Source organism: Triticum urartu, chromosome 1 (assembly GCF_003073215.2).
Source record: "Triticum urartu cultivar G1812 chromosome 1, Tu2.1, whole genome shotgun sequence".
NCBI lineage: Eukaryota > Viridiplantae > Streptophyta > Magnoliopsida > Poales > Poaceae > Triticum > Triticum urartu.
Window position 1 is genome coordinate 567,712,096 of NC_053022.1, and position 14,022 is coordinate 567,726,117.

Below are 14,022 nucleotides of genomic sequence, written 5' to 3' on the forward strand. Positions count from 1 at the left end.
GAAACACCGACCTGGCTTTCCTGCTGGGCGGGGCGGACATGCTCCAGAGCACCGACGAGGCGCTCAAGGCGTGGTACTTGGCGGAGCGCGGCCTCATCCTGAACCGGCTTCCCTCGACAAGGCCGCCGACGCCGACGCACACGTCGACGCCGACGCCGACGCACACGCCGATGCCGCCGCCAAGCCCACGTGACGACGCCTCCACGACGCCCAGCACCACCGAAACCGCGCCGACACCGCCCAGCGCAGAGGCTGCTCCGACACCGCCTAGCCCGCGCACGCCAACTCCGCCGACGCCTGGGGCAGAGCCCGCCGAGTGATGCGCACGCAAACTTCTGCCGCTCTATTTTTTACGCCGAACTGTGGCTTGCGATCGCCCGACTTGTGGCGTCTTTTGTGAGCGGGAACGACCAAGTTCGAATTTTTTGCATTCTGGGGGCTGCGTCTGAGGGTGTGACTGGGAGCTAGGTCGCCCCAGGGGCCGACCTAGCGACGGTTCATCTCCAGACCGCCCTTTTTTAGCGCCATGGGGGGCCGAACGGCTGGAGATGCTCTAAGCGATGACCGTAATTTATGCAACAATGCTACATCAAGGGAGAGTTGACTGGCATGCGTCTGCTTCTCGGACCGTACGAAACATAAAGCATCCCTGAACCTGTTCATGAGGGAACGGTAGAATCGGCGGTTCTTGACGAGCCAGGCTCGCTCGAGCCATGCGTGCCCCTTCACTGCACGGATCAAGGAGCGCGGGAGACGGACGAGACATCTCATAACTCACATCCCTCTCTCCAGTCCCCATTCACACCGCTCTCTCTCACTTTCCTCACCGCCCCTTCGTGCTCTCCTCTGATGGCATGCCCGCCGCCGCGCCCCTCTCACCCCCATCATCGCGGGCAGTAGCCCAATCCAAGACCGGTGGGTGGCCGTCCTCGCCAACAACCATTGACCTGATGGTGGCCATATGCGCACCGTCTCCCTTCCGCACCAGGCCGCGTCCTCCGGCCAATGCAGTGTCGGCCGCTCCGGCTCCACTGCCGTATCCGGGCCTGCTGGTCCTGGGTTCGAATGCACCGCCGGAGGGGACCCCATCGGGTGCGCCGCTGTTGGGAACCCCAGTGGCCAAAGGTTTTTTTACCCTCGCTCGGGGTTTTCTATGTTGAGCACAGCAGGGCCATGGACGACGACGCCCTCTTCATCTACCTCGCGCGTCACTAGGAGCACCGGCGCATCAGCGATGGCCCTGGGCATGGCCGGGCATCCTCTTCGGGCGTCCCCGCGTTTCCGCCAGGGTTTGCCCCACGACCGGCGTACACTCCAATGGCAACTGCTCCAATAAGTTCCACCTCCCCCCCCTGCTCATAGATGTAGTTTATGGTTTCTGCTTAGTGAGTACTAGGATTGGATTCGATTTCAATCGATTCGACTGCAATCGAATCGATTCAATTCCAATTGATTGTTGTTGGCTGATAGTGTAGATGGCACCTGCCTTAGGTGTGGATGCAAAATTGTTGCATAAGCATGTCATCCTCTTAGATTGTTACATTAGTGCTCCTCGGGTGTTGATGATAGACTGGTGTTGGTAACTAGATTGATGCTAGATTGGTGTTGTTAGACTGTTCATGTATGTTGTAGGACCATTGTGTTTCCTCACATAGATAGTAGAAACAATGTGACTGAATGTTGCCTAATTTGGAATTGCCACTGATTAGTGGCAGTTGCCAACCATGCAGTGCTATGTTTAGATCATAACACTGATGATTGTCGACTACCACTGATTAGTGACAGTTGCACTTGGCTAGTGCTATGTTCAGATCATAGCAGTGATCGGTTGCAACTGCCACTCATCAGATGCAGTTGCCACTGATTAATGCAGTGATCTGATAATACTCTGTTACTAACCCACTTCGTCTTACCCGAAAAGATCGTGAAGACGGAGCGTCACGTAGCCGGTGAAGGAGTGCAGGTGGTGATTGGCGCCGAGGACGTCGATGACCTGATCCTGACAGACCGGTGGCTCAAGAGGGTGAACCTCCGTGGCAAGGCTGCTGCCATGAGCCAACCGCTGGGACATGGTCGGAGGCTGAGGATCGGCCACGAGGAGCGGGCACGAGAGCTGCTATGCTTCTATGTCCAGATCGAGAACGAGGATATCGCCATGCTCCTCAAGACAATGTTTAGAATGAAACTTGCATTATATCTCTTTGAGACAATTCAGTTGTCTTCAGATAAACAAACAGAGAACCAAAGTACGATAAGTTATATCGTGTATGGCAAGTGTAGATTAGCGTCAGGTCTTTGCAAATACTAGTCAGTATTCTAATGTTTCTATATAGATATAGCAAACTATGGGGGGAAACCATATTTCGAGCTGAAAGAGAAAATTTACATAACATCAAACAAGAGCCTCCGCTGCAGTCTCAAGTTCAACAATCGGCCTATTTGCATAATGCCTCTGGAAAGAGAAGCAGGATGATAAGGAAAGTTCAAAACCATTACATACAGAGATAGAAAGGAGAACATTGTATCAAAGCTTTCTAGTAATATGATTTTCTGATTAAGTCATACTCCCTCCGTTCCAAAATAGATGACTCAACTTTGCACTAACTTTAATACAAAATTAGTATAAAGTTGGGTCATCTATTTTGGAACGGAGGGAGTAGAATGGAACGCACCGAATCAGGGCTAAACTAAAGAAAGTAAATACCCCAGTTATGTCAAAAAAGTAAATACCCCAATTTTGGATCGAATGGAAAAATAATGTCAAAAGCCAAAGGAACAGAATTCAGTTTCAATACAAAACTTGTAAACCATCGAGGAAGACCACTATTGTCATTTAAAAAACAGCAGTTGTTCCACGATTTGGATTTTACCACTGATCACAATACCACATCACCTAAGAGAGGGTTGGTAACAAACTTTAGAACACAGAAAAACCTCATTACTGCTGCAGGGATTGTTAAGATGACCCAAACAGGCAGGCATACATGTAAAAATTACAGAAACCAAATAATGCTCTGGAGCTTAAGCTGGACATATGCAGACCTTGAGCTCAGCTAAGACCTCAGGGGCGGTCCTCCCACACACGCATATCTTGAAGATGCAAAACTTGCTGCAAATTCATCAAAGTTTTTCACATAAAACTGAGGACCCAGATACCAGTTGATCTGCAAAAGTTATAGCTGCAAAATATCTTTTCCCTCCTGGTTGCGCATTTTCTGTCTTTTCTGAAGTGATTCTAATGTTCTGTGCATGCATCTTTAGAAGGAAGACGTAAAACTTGCTGCAAACCGAGCAACGCTGTACACATCTATCTTAACTGATCCCGCCGGTTACATTACACAAAGAGCACAAGGAAAGTGCAAAACTTAATGCCATCCATGGTTTGGTTCAAACCTGATCAGATTACAGTACATATTACGAGCGAGACAAAGCCTATGGCTGTGTAACCAACAACAGTAGCGTATGTGGCTAAATCGGCAGACTTTGGTTGCTGTTTCAGTCGAGGACATAGATGCGGGAGGCGATGTCCTGGACAAGCCAGTCGAAGCCCTGGAGCAGGCCGTCGCTGGTGTAGGCGCTGCAGCCAACGATCTTCCAGTGCCGGTCCTTGTTCATCACTTCAAGATTCAGAACCTGAATCCAAAACTCAAATCTGTTATCATCAAACTTCTAGACACTGCTAAACTTGAGTCTGAGTCGGTCAAAATAACTAAAATCATCTTGGAGCTATGCTTGCTGGGATAGTGCGATTAGTTTTCGACTATTCCTTAAAACGAAGATACACAGATGATGTGACTCCAAGTAGGAAGATTGACCAACGTATGCCAGTATGAATAATACATGCTCCTGGACTAGTATGCTTTACCTTGGCAATTTCGTCAGGCTTCAGAGCGCCCTGAATGTCTTGCTTATTTGCGAAAACTAGTAGCGATGATCCAGCCAGTCTCTGTAATCAACAATTCAAGGATCATCCGAATAGTTGAACAATAATATATAAACTAAGCACAAAGATGCTAGGTAATCAAATTTGCAGTCCCGAGAATTTTCTTATGCTAACAGTAAACATTCTGTTTTGCTAGTTTTCTGCAAAGTTACTCAAAGCAAAAACTTCAGAGAAATTACGTTATAGCAGATGATCAGTTGTATTCACTAGGAGGTTTACCTCTTCTTTCAAAAGATTGTGGAGCTCAGTACGGCAATCATCGAGCCTTCGAACATCAGAACTATCGACCACCCAAACTAGACCGTCAGTCTGCTCGAAGTAGTTCCTCCAATACGAACGGATGGTCTTCTGACCCCCGACATCCCATATGTTCAGCGAGTACCTGCCACAATCACCCCATTATCAATTCTTGTCAATTTGTTCTGCTGTTCCCCATGAATGTACTCGATGCACTTTGAGTTTTCGACCACCATGAGTCATGAGTGATGGGCATCAAGCAGCTGCCAAAATTTCGGCCAAAGTATGTAGTATTTTAACCGATGTGATTTAGTACTCTTTCAGATAAATGCAGATTAGTAATCGCATTGCCTACTTTCAATGGTAAAAGTACAACCACCCATGCCGCTTGCCTCGTAGTAGGATGAAAACATAACAGATGAATATAACATATTTAACGGGAAGCAATGTTTCTTGTTATGGAAAAATTAACTTAACAAATAAGCAATGAATGCACTACATACTTTTGGTACTGGATGGTCTTGATATTAAAACCAAGAGTAGGGCTGATGACACCAGTATCCTCCCCATTTATCTTGAGCACAATTGTCGTCTTACCCAAGTTGTCCAGGCCACTGTAAATTTGACATCGGTGAGTTAAACCAACAAGAACAAAGAACTGAATGACACAAACCTTGAAAGTCCAGAAGCATACATATCAACGAAAGAACCAAGAACAGTTGTGCGTTGGGATAGGAGGATTCTGGGGTAAAATAATTAGGCGAAAGGAATGGAGCAGTAAACTTACACCATGAGAATCCGCATCTCCTTTTCCTTGCGCTTGATTTTTCTGATGATGCTGAGGAGACCCATTCTGGAGGTGGCCCAGCAGAGGAATCAGTATAAAGTAAGATAAAGACGGGGAATACAGCCACACATGAAAAATACTTGTGAAATTCTAATGCAGTTAGAGACACTCAGTCAGGTTGCTAGGAACCCCCAATGTTTACGTAAGTATCACACAGACAGAATAACAAACTGTGCTAGGAATTGGTGATGATGCAGGGTCATAATTTTGATAATCGGTGAAGATTCAGGCATGGTTTGTGTATCTCACTTAAATTCAAAGCAAGGTCTGATCTCAGAAGACATGAGCCGGAGGTAGATTGGAAAGCACGGCACGCCACTGTGAAGCGATGTTCAGCTCAGAATTTCAGGGTTGTACTAAGAAAACAATTCTTGCCACTGCCTCTGCTTTCACCAAGTATAAATCTAAGATCTGTACATTCATATACTGCTACGCCACTGTCCCATATCAGTCAATTTCAGCTTACCCACCAGAAGCAATGGTGGATCTAGGATTTTAATTTCTAAAACAGGGTGGTCCACCTCCTAAAAAAGCTGACAACAGATATTACATGTGAACGTTCTAATTAAATTACCAATAGCACATAGAAATAGATCGATATGGTCTTACATACATGCTAAAATCCTCATGTAGACAGTTTGCATGTTTCTGAACATGAAACTGGATTATATTCAGATTGTAGCCTACAGGTCCAACATATTCAGATATTTCAAACAGTGTTTGTTTAACATGGAAATGATGTATCATTAATCTTTGTTACAGAAATGGGGAATGGAGAGGGTGGACTGAGGACCCAGACAATGAATAATTTCTCATGCCTTCAGGTGTACTCCCTCGGTGCCAAATTACTTGTCACTCAAATGGACGTATCTAAGCACTAACGCAAGGAGTACTTGGATGCTCTCCGATCACTTGTACGTGCTGAGATAAGATCCGGCGGAAAACCAGGGAAAGACTAACAACATTGCTAGATGAGCTTAAGAATGAGGTACTATCTCAAACTGGAAACATTTTATCATATCCATCAGAAGATGCAGATTTAACTGAGCTGCCTATTCTAAAGAGCATTCTACAGATATAAATCATAAGGGATCCATTCTTCTGACTATTTGAGTTTGAACTTTGTCCAGTCCATTTGGCACGCGGAATGGTCCTTGATTCACTTATATTATGGGCAATTGGGCACTATCAGGTATGACTGAAATTAAAGCAGCAGAAAATGGTTCTCATTTACTGAAATGGGACCGTACCTGCCTCCGGTCTCCTGACAAATCAGGGCGGCTGACGGCCTGAGCGGACTGCACGGCTGGGCACGCCGGCCTGCTGCCGACTCCCGACTGGCGCGGTGGCGCCTGGCGACGGCGAGGGTGCGAGGCAAGCGGCAGATCGGAACGCCTAGAGGAGCATAGGGGAATCGACACGGACAGAGCAAGACTGCCGCCCTGCGGGAGAGCACGGCCGCACGGGTGGCCTTTTTTTTTTGAGTACGGGTGCCTCCTGTGCATGAGTAGGTTTTTTTTAAGCTGTAGGCCAATTGGTTGCTGAAAATAAATACATGTCTTATTATATTTGATGAGTATGTATAATTGTATCAATATTTATTAAATATAAGTAGAATAATAATTAGATAAAACATTTTCATATGAATGGCTGAATAGCTTAGCGGATTTTTTTCATGCATGTATGTTGAGATAATAAATAAGTTAATGGAGATAACGTCTTGTTTCTCTTATGTATATACGATTCGGCTTCTGGCGCACACCCCTCCAGTCTAATGGGTTAGGGCCGGCTCATATAAAGTCGTTGTTTTTCTATTTATGAACGGCTTTTTACATCAATCGGGGAAGCTTTTAGAAGATTCCAGTCGTTTTTGCGAGCCTTCTAGAACCTTTCGACTGGTTTTTCCTTTTTGTGTTTTTAGTTTGCTGGTGGTTTTTTTTTCTATTTATTTCCTTTTCCTTATTTTATTGTTTCTTTTTCTAAATGTGCATTTTTTTAATTTTTTAATAAAATTCGTGAAAGTTTTTTTTGAAACATGTGAACATTTTTCAAATTGATGAAGTTTGTTTGAATCTGTGATCTTTTGCAAATTGACGAACTATTTTTACAATTGGCAAACTTTTTTAAAATCTGTGGACCTTTTTTGAAATCAATGAAAATTTATGCATTTTTCCCAAGTTCGTGAGTTTTTTTTTTCAAAATTTATGTACTTTTTAAAAAATTATGAATTTTTTTAATCAGAATTGATGATTTTTTAAATCAAAATGGATGATTTTTTTAAAAAAATCTATGAACTCTTTTTGAATTTATTTACTTTTAGAATTCTGCAAAAAAATTCCAAATCCAGTAACTTTGTTTGAACTCGTGAACCTGTTTGAATTTCCGATTCTTTTTGAATTTTTGAATTTTTTTTCCAAAAGTCAACGGTTGGCCGTTCTACTGGTCGACCGTACCGCCATGAGTTTTAGGCAAGCAAACCTTGTCATGGGCAATTAATGCAAAACCTTTCTCCTGGGTGCCATATTTCCTCCAAAAGCAATATTTGAGGTAGATGTTAAGTTGCTTAACCGCTGTCACAAGGATCAAAAGGGAGGACATGAAGAAGATGGGCATGATAGAGAATATTAATTTGATGAGGATAAGTTTATCTCTAGTTGACAGAAGTGTGGATCAGCCCAATAATCTATTTTCAATTCTATCCAGCATGGAAACAAAGTCTTCAATTCCAGGTTTGTAAGGCTCCGTGGAAAGCCAAGGTAAGTGTGAGATAAAGTGCCTACTTGGCAACCAAATAGCACAGCCAGCTCTTGCATTGTATGCTCAGGAGTATTGAGTTTCTATATATTGTGCAACATATCTTAGACAACGCACAAAGTATTCACAATTACATACATTGTGTTACAAAAACTCCGCATGACATTCCTGCATTGCACACTGTGCAACTGCGAGTCTTCGACAGCTGCTGCCGCTAGATGCATTTGCAAGGAATAGCAGGAGACAAAGGTAAATCTCAAGATTAATTTCTCTTAGCCCTCAATCTTAATCTAGTGATTAATCTATATTCTTCTTTTTACAACAAGTAGTGGGCTAGTGGCCTTGGAGTAGAGTTCGATCTGTTGTTGCCGACTTGGTCCTGGACTTATTGTTTCCTTGATGATCGAATTTGGATAGTTGCAGCCTGAAGAACACAGAGTGTCACTGATTTATTGTAACCTTCACTCCTTCAGCCTTCAAGTGCCTTCAATCCTTTTCTTACAAACATGCTGCCCAAAAAAACATTTATCTGGTTTCGAGAAAAGAACAAAGAGGAAAAGAATAGATAAGTTTATTTGAACTCAGAAGGGAGCTATGCATAAATTTGTTGTGAGGAATGACACTACTGATAATCTTGATGAATTAGATGGCAATGGTGCTGAAGAACAACAACCTGCTGAGAATGAGACCACAATTGAGAAAAACAATGCCCATGAGACTCCTATAAATTTGAGTGGCCGTGAGAATCCTACAAGTGTTGATGAACAAGGATCTTCTCCTTTTGATATCTATGACCCTAGAAACTGGGACGCTCTTGACAATAAAGCAAGAGATATTCTGATTGAGAAAGGGCCTACAAGGGAATACAATCTTGTATTCGAAACCGATAATATTGGAAGACATTTTTCGTGCGCTTACTACTCAAGAAAGCTTAGTGATGGGAAGGTCGGTGATCGGAAGTGATTGATGTACTCTAAACATGTGAATAAAGTTTACTGTTTTGGCTGCAAATTGTTCAAGTCCGAAAGTAGCAAAAATTTACTAGCATCTGAAGGACTAATGGACTGGAAGCATCTAAGCGAGAAGCTCAAACTTCATCAGAATAGTGTTGAGCATATCACTAACATGAATACTTGGAATGAGGTAAGACTGAGGCTAAGTAAAAATGTGACAATTGATAAAGATCTGCAACAAGAAATTGCAAAGGAGAAAGAGCGATGGAGACAGGTTCTGATTAGAATTGTTGCTGCAGTGAAGTTTCTTGCCAAGCATAATTTGGCTTTTTGATGATCAAATGAGAAACTATACCAAGTTAGCGATGGAAACTTTTTGGGAGTAATTGATTTAGACCTGAAGTATGACGTTGTTATTTATGGCCTGGAGTATTATTTACCAAGGAAAATTACCACTGTTTATTATAGCTTTGCAAGAATTATTTTTCTATCAATGTATGGGATCATTTTTTTCCTCCAATGTCGCCACTGGGCCCATTCATTTGAGTTCTCCCCGGGGCCTCCGAAACTCGAGGACTGGCGCTGGAAGGTTGTAAGTGGAGTAGCTAGATATGAAGAATTTGATTTCAACATCCAAAATAAACCCAGGACAACAAACATTTGTACCTGTCAGTTTGAAACAAAAAATGTATGTGCCATGGGCCAGCTCCATGCCTTGCTAATTAAGGCCAAACTGAAGCTATAGATATATTATGTACATACTCGTAGTGACTGACTTAACGATACCCTTGCTGGTAGCCCATCGTGGCATCCGGAAGAAGATCGTCATGGAACTGAATGCCGCCATACTCCGACACTCGGTGTGCCACCGACGAAGTGTAGACATCAGTACCGGTTGGAAAAAAGCCATGTTGGTGATGTTGGAGCGCGGCAAGCGAGTAGGCAGTGTCGGCACTGGTGGCCATTAGCATCCGTGCGCCATGGTGGGCGATGATGGGGCTTGGGTGGCCGTGGCGGCCCTCGTAGGTGGTGACAACCGTGGAAGGGTCCTGCTGCGACCGCTCCACCAGCTTCTTCACCCCACACTGCGCAGCCGTGCACCGGTAGTAGCTCCTGCACGTGTTTCAGAATCTCACTTCAATGCAATGCATTGCTAAATTGTTGTCGTAGCATATGGCTGCCCTCACCATGCATGCATGCACACATACATATTTTTCATGAGGATTCTAGCAAGATTTATTAATTGCTGTCTAAATATGCATATCGTGATGCCTAATCAAGATGATTACATGTGTTGTGTGTCGTAGAAACTTTAATTTCAAGCAAGAGATTGTGTTGTTCAAACTTAGAAAGATGATCATCGCAACGAAAGTGAAATGTTATTTTTTTGTAGAAGTTATTTGTTTCTCTCCGATTTCACTAACGAAAGCAAGTTGCGGTCATATTACAGTCTTGCAATTCGACTCAGAACATTTGGGGTACCATCTCTAAACTGAAGTTGCAAGCTCACTACAGGAGCAAAACTGAGAAGTGGAAGGCATGTTTTTTCTTTTCGAAACACATACGCATAGGGGTGAATGTAAGGAGGTAGTACCTTGGGAAAGAACTGTTCTTGACGGCCTTCTGGCCATACTTGCGCCAGCGGTAGCCATCGTCGAGGTGGTCGACCTCGCTCTTGGTTGCGAAGGCCACACGGGAGCCACGGGCCTTCTTCTCCCCCTTCCCCTTCTTCTCTTGCTCCTTCTTGGCGCTCCTGCATCAGTCGGTCAACGCAATGAGGATCATCATTAGTGATTCTTAGTTTTACGTGCATGATCTGAGAATTTCGCCACGGTAACCGACAGTACAATTTCTACATGCAAAGCGGAACTAAACAAGAAGTTGCCCGGAAAACTAGCTAGTTATGAGCCTGCATTGAGCGGCCGGTTCTTCTTTTCTTTCATTTGATTGGAAACAGGGGTGGAACCCCAGTTCCATTTCATGCAAACAACAACGTCTGTGAGTGAATTCCATTTTTTACCCTCTATTTTGATATTTTCGACAATAATTACCCTCATTTAGCAAGATTTTATCTGCTTTACCCATTTACCGAAAGTGATTCCATAATTTACCCTGTTTAGAATTTTGTGTGCATTCTGACCGGCAAGTCCCAATTGACAGGTCCAGCTAGCATGCCACATCGATGATTTTTTCCTGACTATTTTCTTCCTGCTGAACTGGTCCTCACAACTTCTCCTGACTAGCCTAGTATGATATGATTGCATCAGAGCAGGTCGCTCGCATCCAACAAACAACTCACGAGTAGGACCACACCATGCTGGCCTCCAATATTTACGGCATGCACCAATTGCATGCATGATCCTGCCCCAAACCACTACCTCCTTTGTTAGGAGGGCGTAGGCCGACCTAGGCGAAGAACGACAGGCAAGAGGTGTGGCTGCTGGTGAACGTTGGAGTGGGCGGCTGCCGGTACGTCAATCTTCTCCCCTACATATCTAAATACCTAGGTAACAAATATGATCAGCGTGGCATGTTACCATTGAAAACTGTTACCGATATAATCTGAAATCATCTATGTTTTTCTTTAATACTATCACATACGACCTTAGTTTGCATGATTCTGTGGATCAGATTAAACTGGTGTAAATATACTACTTTACTAAATCTGATGCATCTACACATTTGAATACCGAGGTAGCAAATATGGTGACCGGTACAGAGTTAATACATGTAGAAGTGCCTGCCTTTATTGTTGTATTTGGTACAAAGCCCCTAACAGCCGGTCAAGTCACACACAAAATTTTAAATAGGGTAAAATGTGGTAAAACTTTTGCTAAATGGCTAAAACGGGTGGAATATCGCTAAATAAGGTAATTAATGTAAAAAAATATCAAAATAGAGGGTAAAAGCTGGAATTCACTCACGTCTGTCTCTCGGTACAAAGCAACATAGCTAGGTCTAAACGGCAACAGCGCAAAATCTTTTTTTGATAAAAGGCAGTTTTATCGACTCATAAAATAGCATCAAGATAATACAAGCAATTCAAGATGAACTCAAGGGGTAGGGAAAACAAGAATTCGCCCTATAGTGAGTCGTATTACAATTCACTGGCCGTCGTTTTACAACGTCGTGACTGGGAAAACCCTGGCGTTACCCAACTTAATCGCCTTGCAGCACATCCCCCTTTCGCCAGCTGGCGTAGCTACCCACGAAACTGATTGGATAACCTTTGTTTGTTTGAAATGGTAGGTAGGTAGGTGACAAGTTGACGGATGGCGAGCCCTAAATCCGGTATGGCACGTGCGGCAGTATCTTCGCGTTCAGACCGTCCGGCCGAGAAGATCAATGGAGGCCGAGAGTGATATGGCAAGAACACGTACCAGTGGATGGATCTACACTTCTTCCATCTGATCGACAAAGTCTATGTACGCATGTGATGATCGATCGATGGGCAAGAAATACAAGGGGATCAGCTGGGATTCAGTTAGCACACGGTTGTGTTGGAATTTTGTTAGTAGGCCTTTGGCCCAAAGCCCAACTAAAATTTTGAAATTCTTTTGGCTCATTCATGCACACATGTGAGTGGAGTGAGTGAGACTAAAATTTAGTTCCACCCTGAAAGTTGAGAGAGAGTTGCACCTCTTTATAAGGTGAGCTCTTCTACCACTTGTATTAGCATGAGAAGAGGAGACCTACAGGCGCGCTCCTCCTCGCTCGCCTCGTCACGACGCGACACGCCGCGCCGCGGGTTGCAGGATTGAGCCGAGCCGAGGACAGAGCTATGCACGTTGTCTATATTTTTGCTGCATGGGAAAATTAATGAGTCATTAATTAATAATTAACGGATGCGTTAATTACTGAACCGTTTCCGATTCTTTTGGATCGTGACGACTCGGACGTGGGGTTTACTCCCACGACCTACCCGGCCCGCACCGCCGCCGCTTCGTATGATTTCTCACCACCGTTTCAGATCATTGCGCCGCCAAGCAAGTCTTCTCCATCCCTCCTTCCGGCGTGCACCGCGAGAAGGAACAGCAGGCCTCCGGAACCCCGCCTCTCGTGATCCTGTACGGGAGAGGGGCGATCAGCATTTTGGGGAGCGCACTCGCGCGACGGCTGGCAGCGACGACTTCGCGAACGACGACTTCTTCCCCGACCTCGGCAACCTCGTCCTCGACGACATGGGCGACAACGTCAACGCCGGCGGTGCTGCACCCGCTGCACCGTATGTGATTCTATCCTTCCTATTCGAGATCGTGGTAGAATTCATGCTTCTAGTATGTGCCCTAGATGTGATATGTTCATCTGCTATGCTAGTTCGCATGATTAGTTTAATCTCTTCTGCTGTGGTCATGATTTATCTTCTGTTTATTCGGATTAAATCTCATAGTAATTTGCTCATATTTCCAACAATCCAAAAACCTGATTATATGCAATTTACTCCGAGTGGTTTTGCTGCGCATCTGAAGCCGCCTGCCTTTAAGGGGGCGCAATATAAAAGGTGGCGCACGAGAGCAGTCTACTGGTTTCAGACCATGGGCTCCTATGATGCCACCAAGGGCAAGCCTGAGGGAGATCTTAATCCAGCACAGCTGAAAGCTTTTGATAAGATCGACCCTCTTTAAAGGCGCTCTTCTGAGTGTTCTTGATGACTCCATTGTGGATTCGTATATGTCGTTTGACAACGGCAAGGACATGTGGGCTGCGCTCGAGGCCAAGTTTGGTGCCTCGGACACCGGCAGCGAGTTGTACGTCATGGAGCAATTCTATGACTACAAGATGACTGATGAGCGCCCTGTTGTACAGCAGGCTCATGAGATACAGTCGCTCGCAAAAGAACTTGAATACTTCAAGTGTGTGTTGCCGGACAAATTTGTTGCCGGAGGCATCATTGCCAAGCTTCCACCTTCGTGGAACAATTTTGCTACTTCCCTGAAACACAAGAGACAGGAGTTTTCCATTGCGGATCTCATTGGTACTCTTGATGTTGAAGAGAAGGCGAGAGCAAAGGACACACGTGCTCGAGTTGCTGAGGGAGGTTCTAGTGCCCACATGGTACAGAAGAAGAACTCCCAGCCCAACAAGTTCAAAAACAATAAGAACAAAACTCAGAGCAAAGGCAAATTTGATACAAAGAACTAGCCATCACATTCTACCAACTTCAAGAAGAATTCTCATAAGAAGGGAAAGGGACTTTGCCATGTCTGCGGTGATCCTAATCACTGGGCTCCGAAGTGTCCTAACCGCTTTGAGGAGTGCGAACATGAGAAGAGCGGCAAGTCCGCTAA

The 14,022-nt window shown here is 44.6% G+C and overlaps 2 protein-coding genes and 1 pseudogene across 2 annotated transcripts in view; 1 reads left to right on the plus strand and 2 right to left on the minus strand.

Annotated features, from left to right (window-relative positions):
* Window positions 1-3,349: 3,349 nt before the first annotated feature.
* LOC125539872 (ADP-ribosylation factor-like protein 2) lies at window positions 3,350-6,522 on the minus strand. Its single transcript, XM_048703410.1, has 6 exons — window positions 6,278-6,522; window positions 4,968-5,033; window positions 4,684-4,794; window positions 4,163-4,325; window positions 3,866-3,946; window positions 3,350-3,633 (listed from the first exon to the last, which is right to left on the minus strand). The coding sequence occupies exons 2-6, from the start codon at window positions 5,030-5,032 to the stop codon at window positions 3,496-3,498; spliced, it is 558 nt and encodes a 185-aa protein (XP_048559367.1). The 5' UTR covers window position 5,033; window positions 6,278-6,522; the 3' UTR covers window positions 3,350-3,495.
* Window positions 6,175-9,479, plus strand: LOC125533196 (annotated as a pseudogene).
* Window positions 9,480-9,510: 31 nt separating this feature from the next.
* Window positions 9,511-14,022, minus strand: part of LOC125533198 (WRKY transcription factor 71-like) — a 13,114-nt gene continuing 8,602 nt past the window's right edge. The window contains exons 2-3 of the mRNA XM_048696935.1: window positions 10,329-10,487; window positions 9,511-9,847 (exon numbers count right to left, since the gene is read on the minus strand). Coding sequence (XP_048552892.1) covers window positions 9,511-9,847; window positions 10,329-10,487 — 496 coding nt within the window. The remainder of the gene's footprint in view (window positions 9,848-10,328; window positions 10,488-14,022) is intronic.

Excerpts from the sequence above, each read along its gene's own strand:
- LOC125539872 (XM_048703410.1), bottom strand. The coding sequence starts at position 5,032 with ATGGGTCTCCTCAGCATCATCAGAAAAATCAAGCGCAAGGAAAAGGAG. Across the intron at positions 4,326-4,683 it reads AAGACCATCCAGTACCAAAA|GTACTCGCTGAACATATGGG; the intron begins GTATGTAGTGCA and ends TGATTGTGGCAG. Across the intron at positions 3,634-3,865 it reads AGCCTGACGAAATTGCCAAG|GTTCTGAATCTTGAAGTGAT; the intron begins GTAAAGCATACT and ends TTTTGGATTCAG.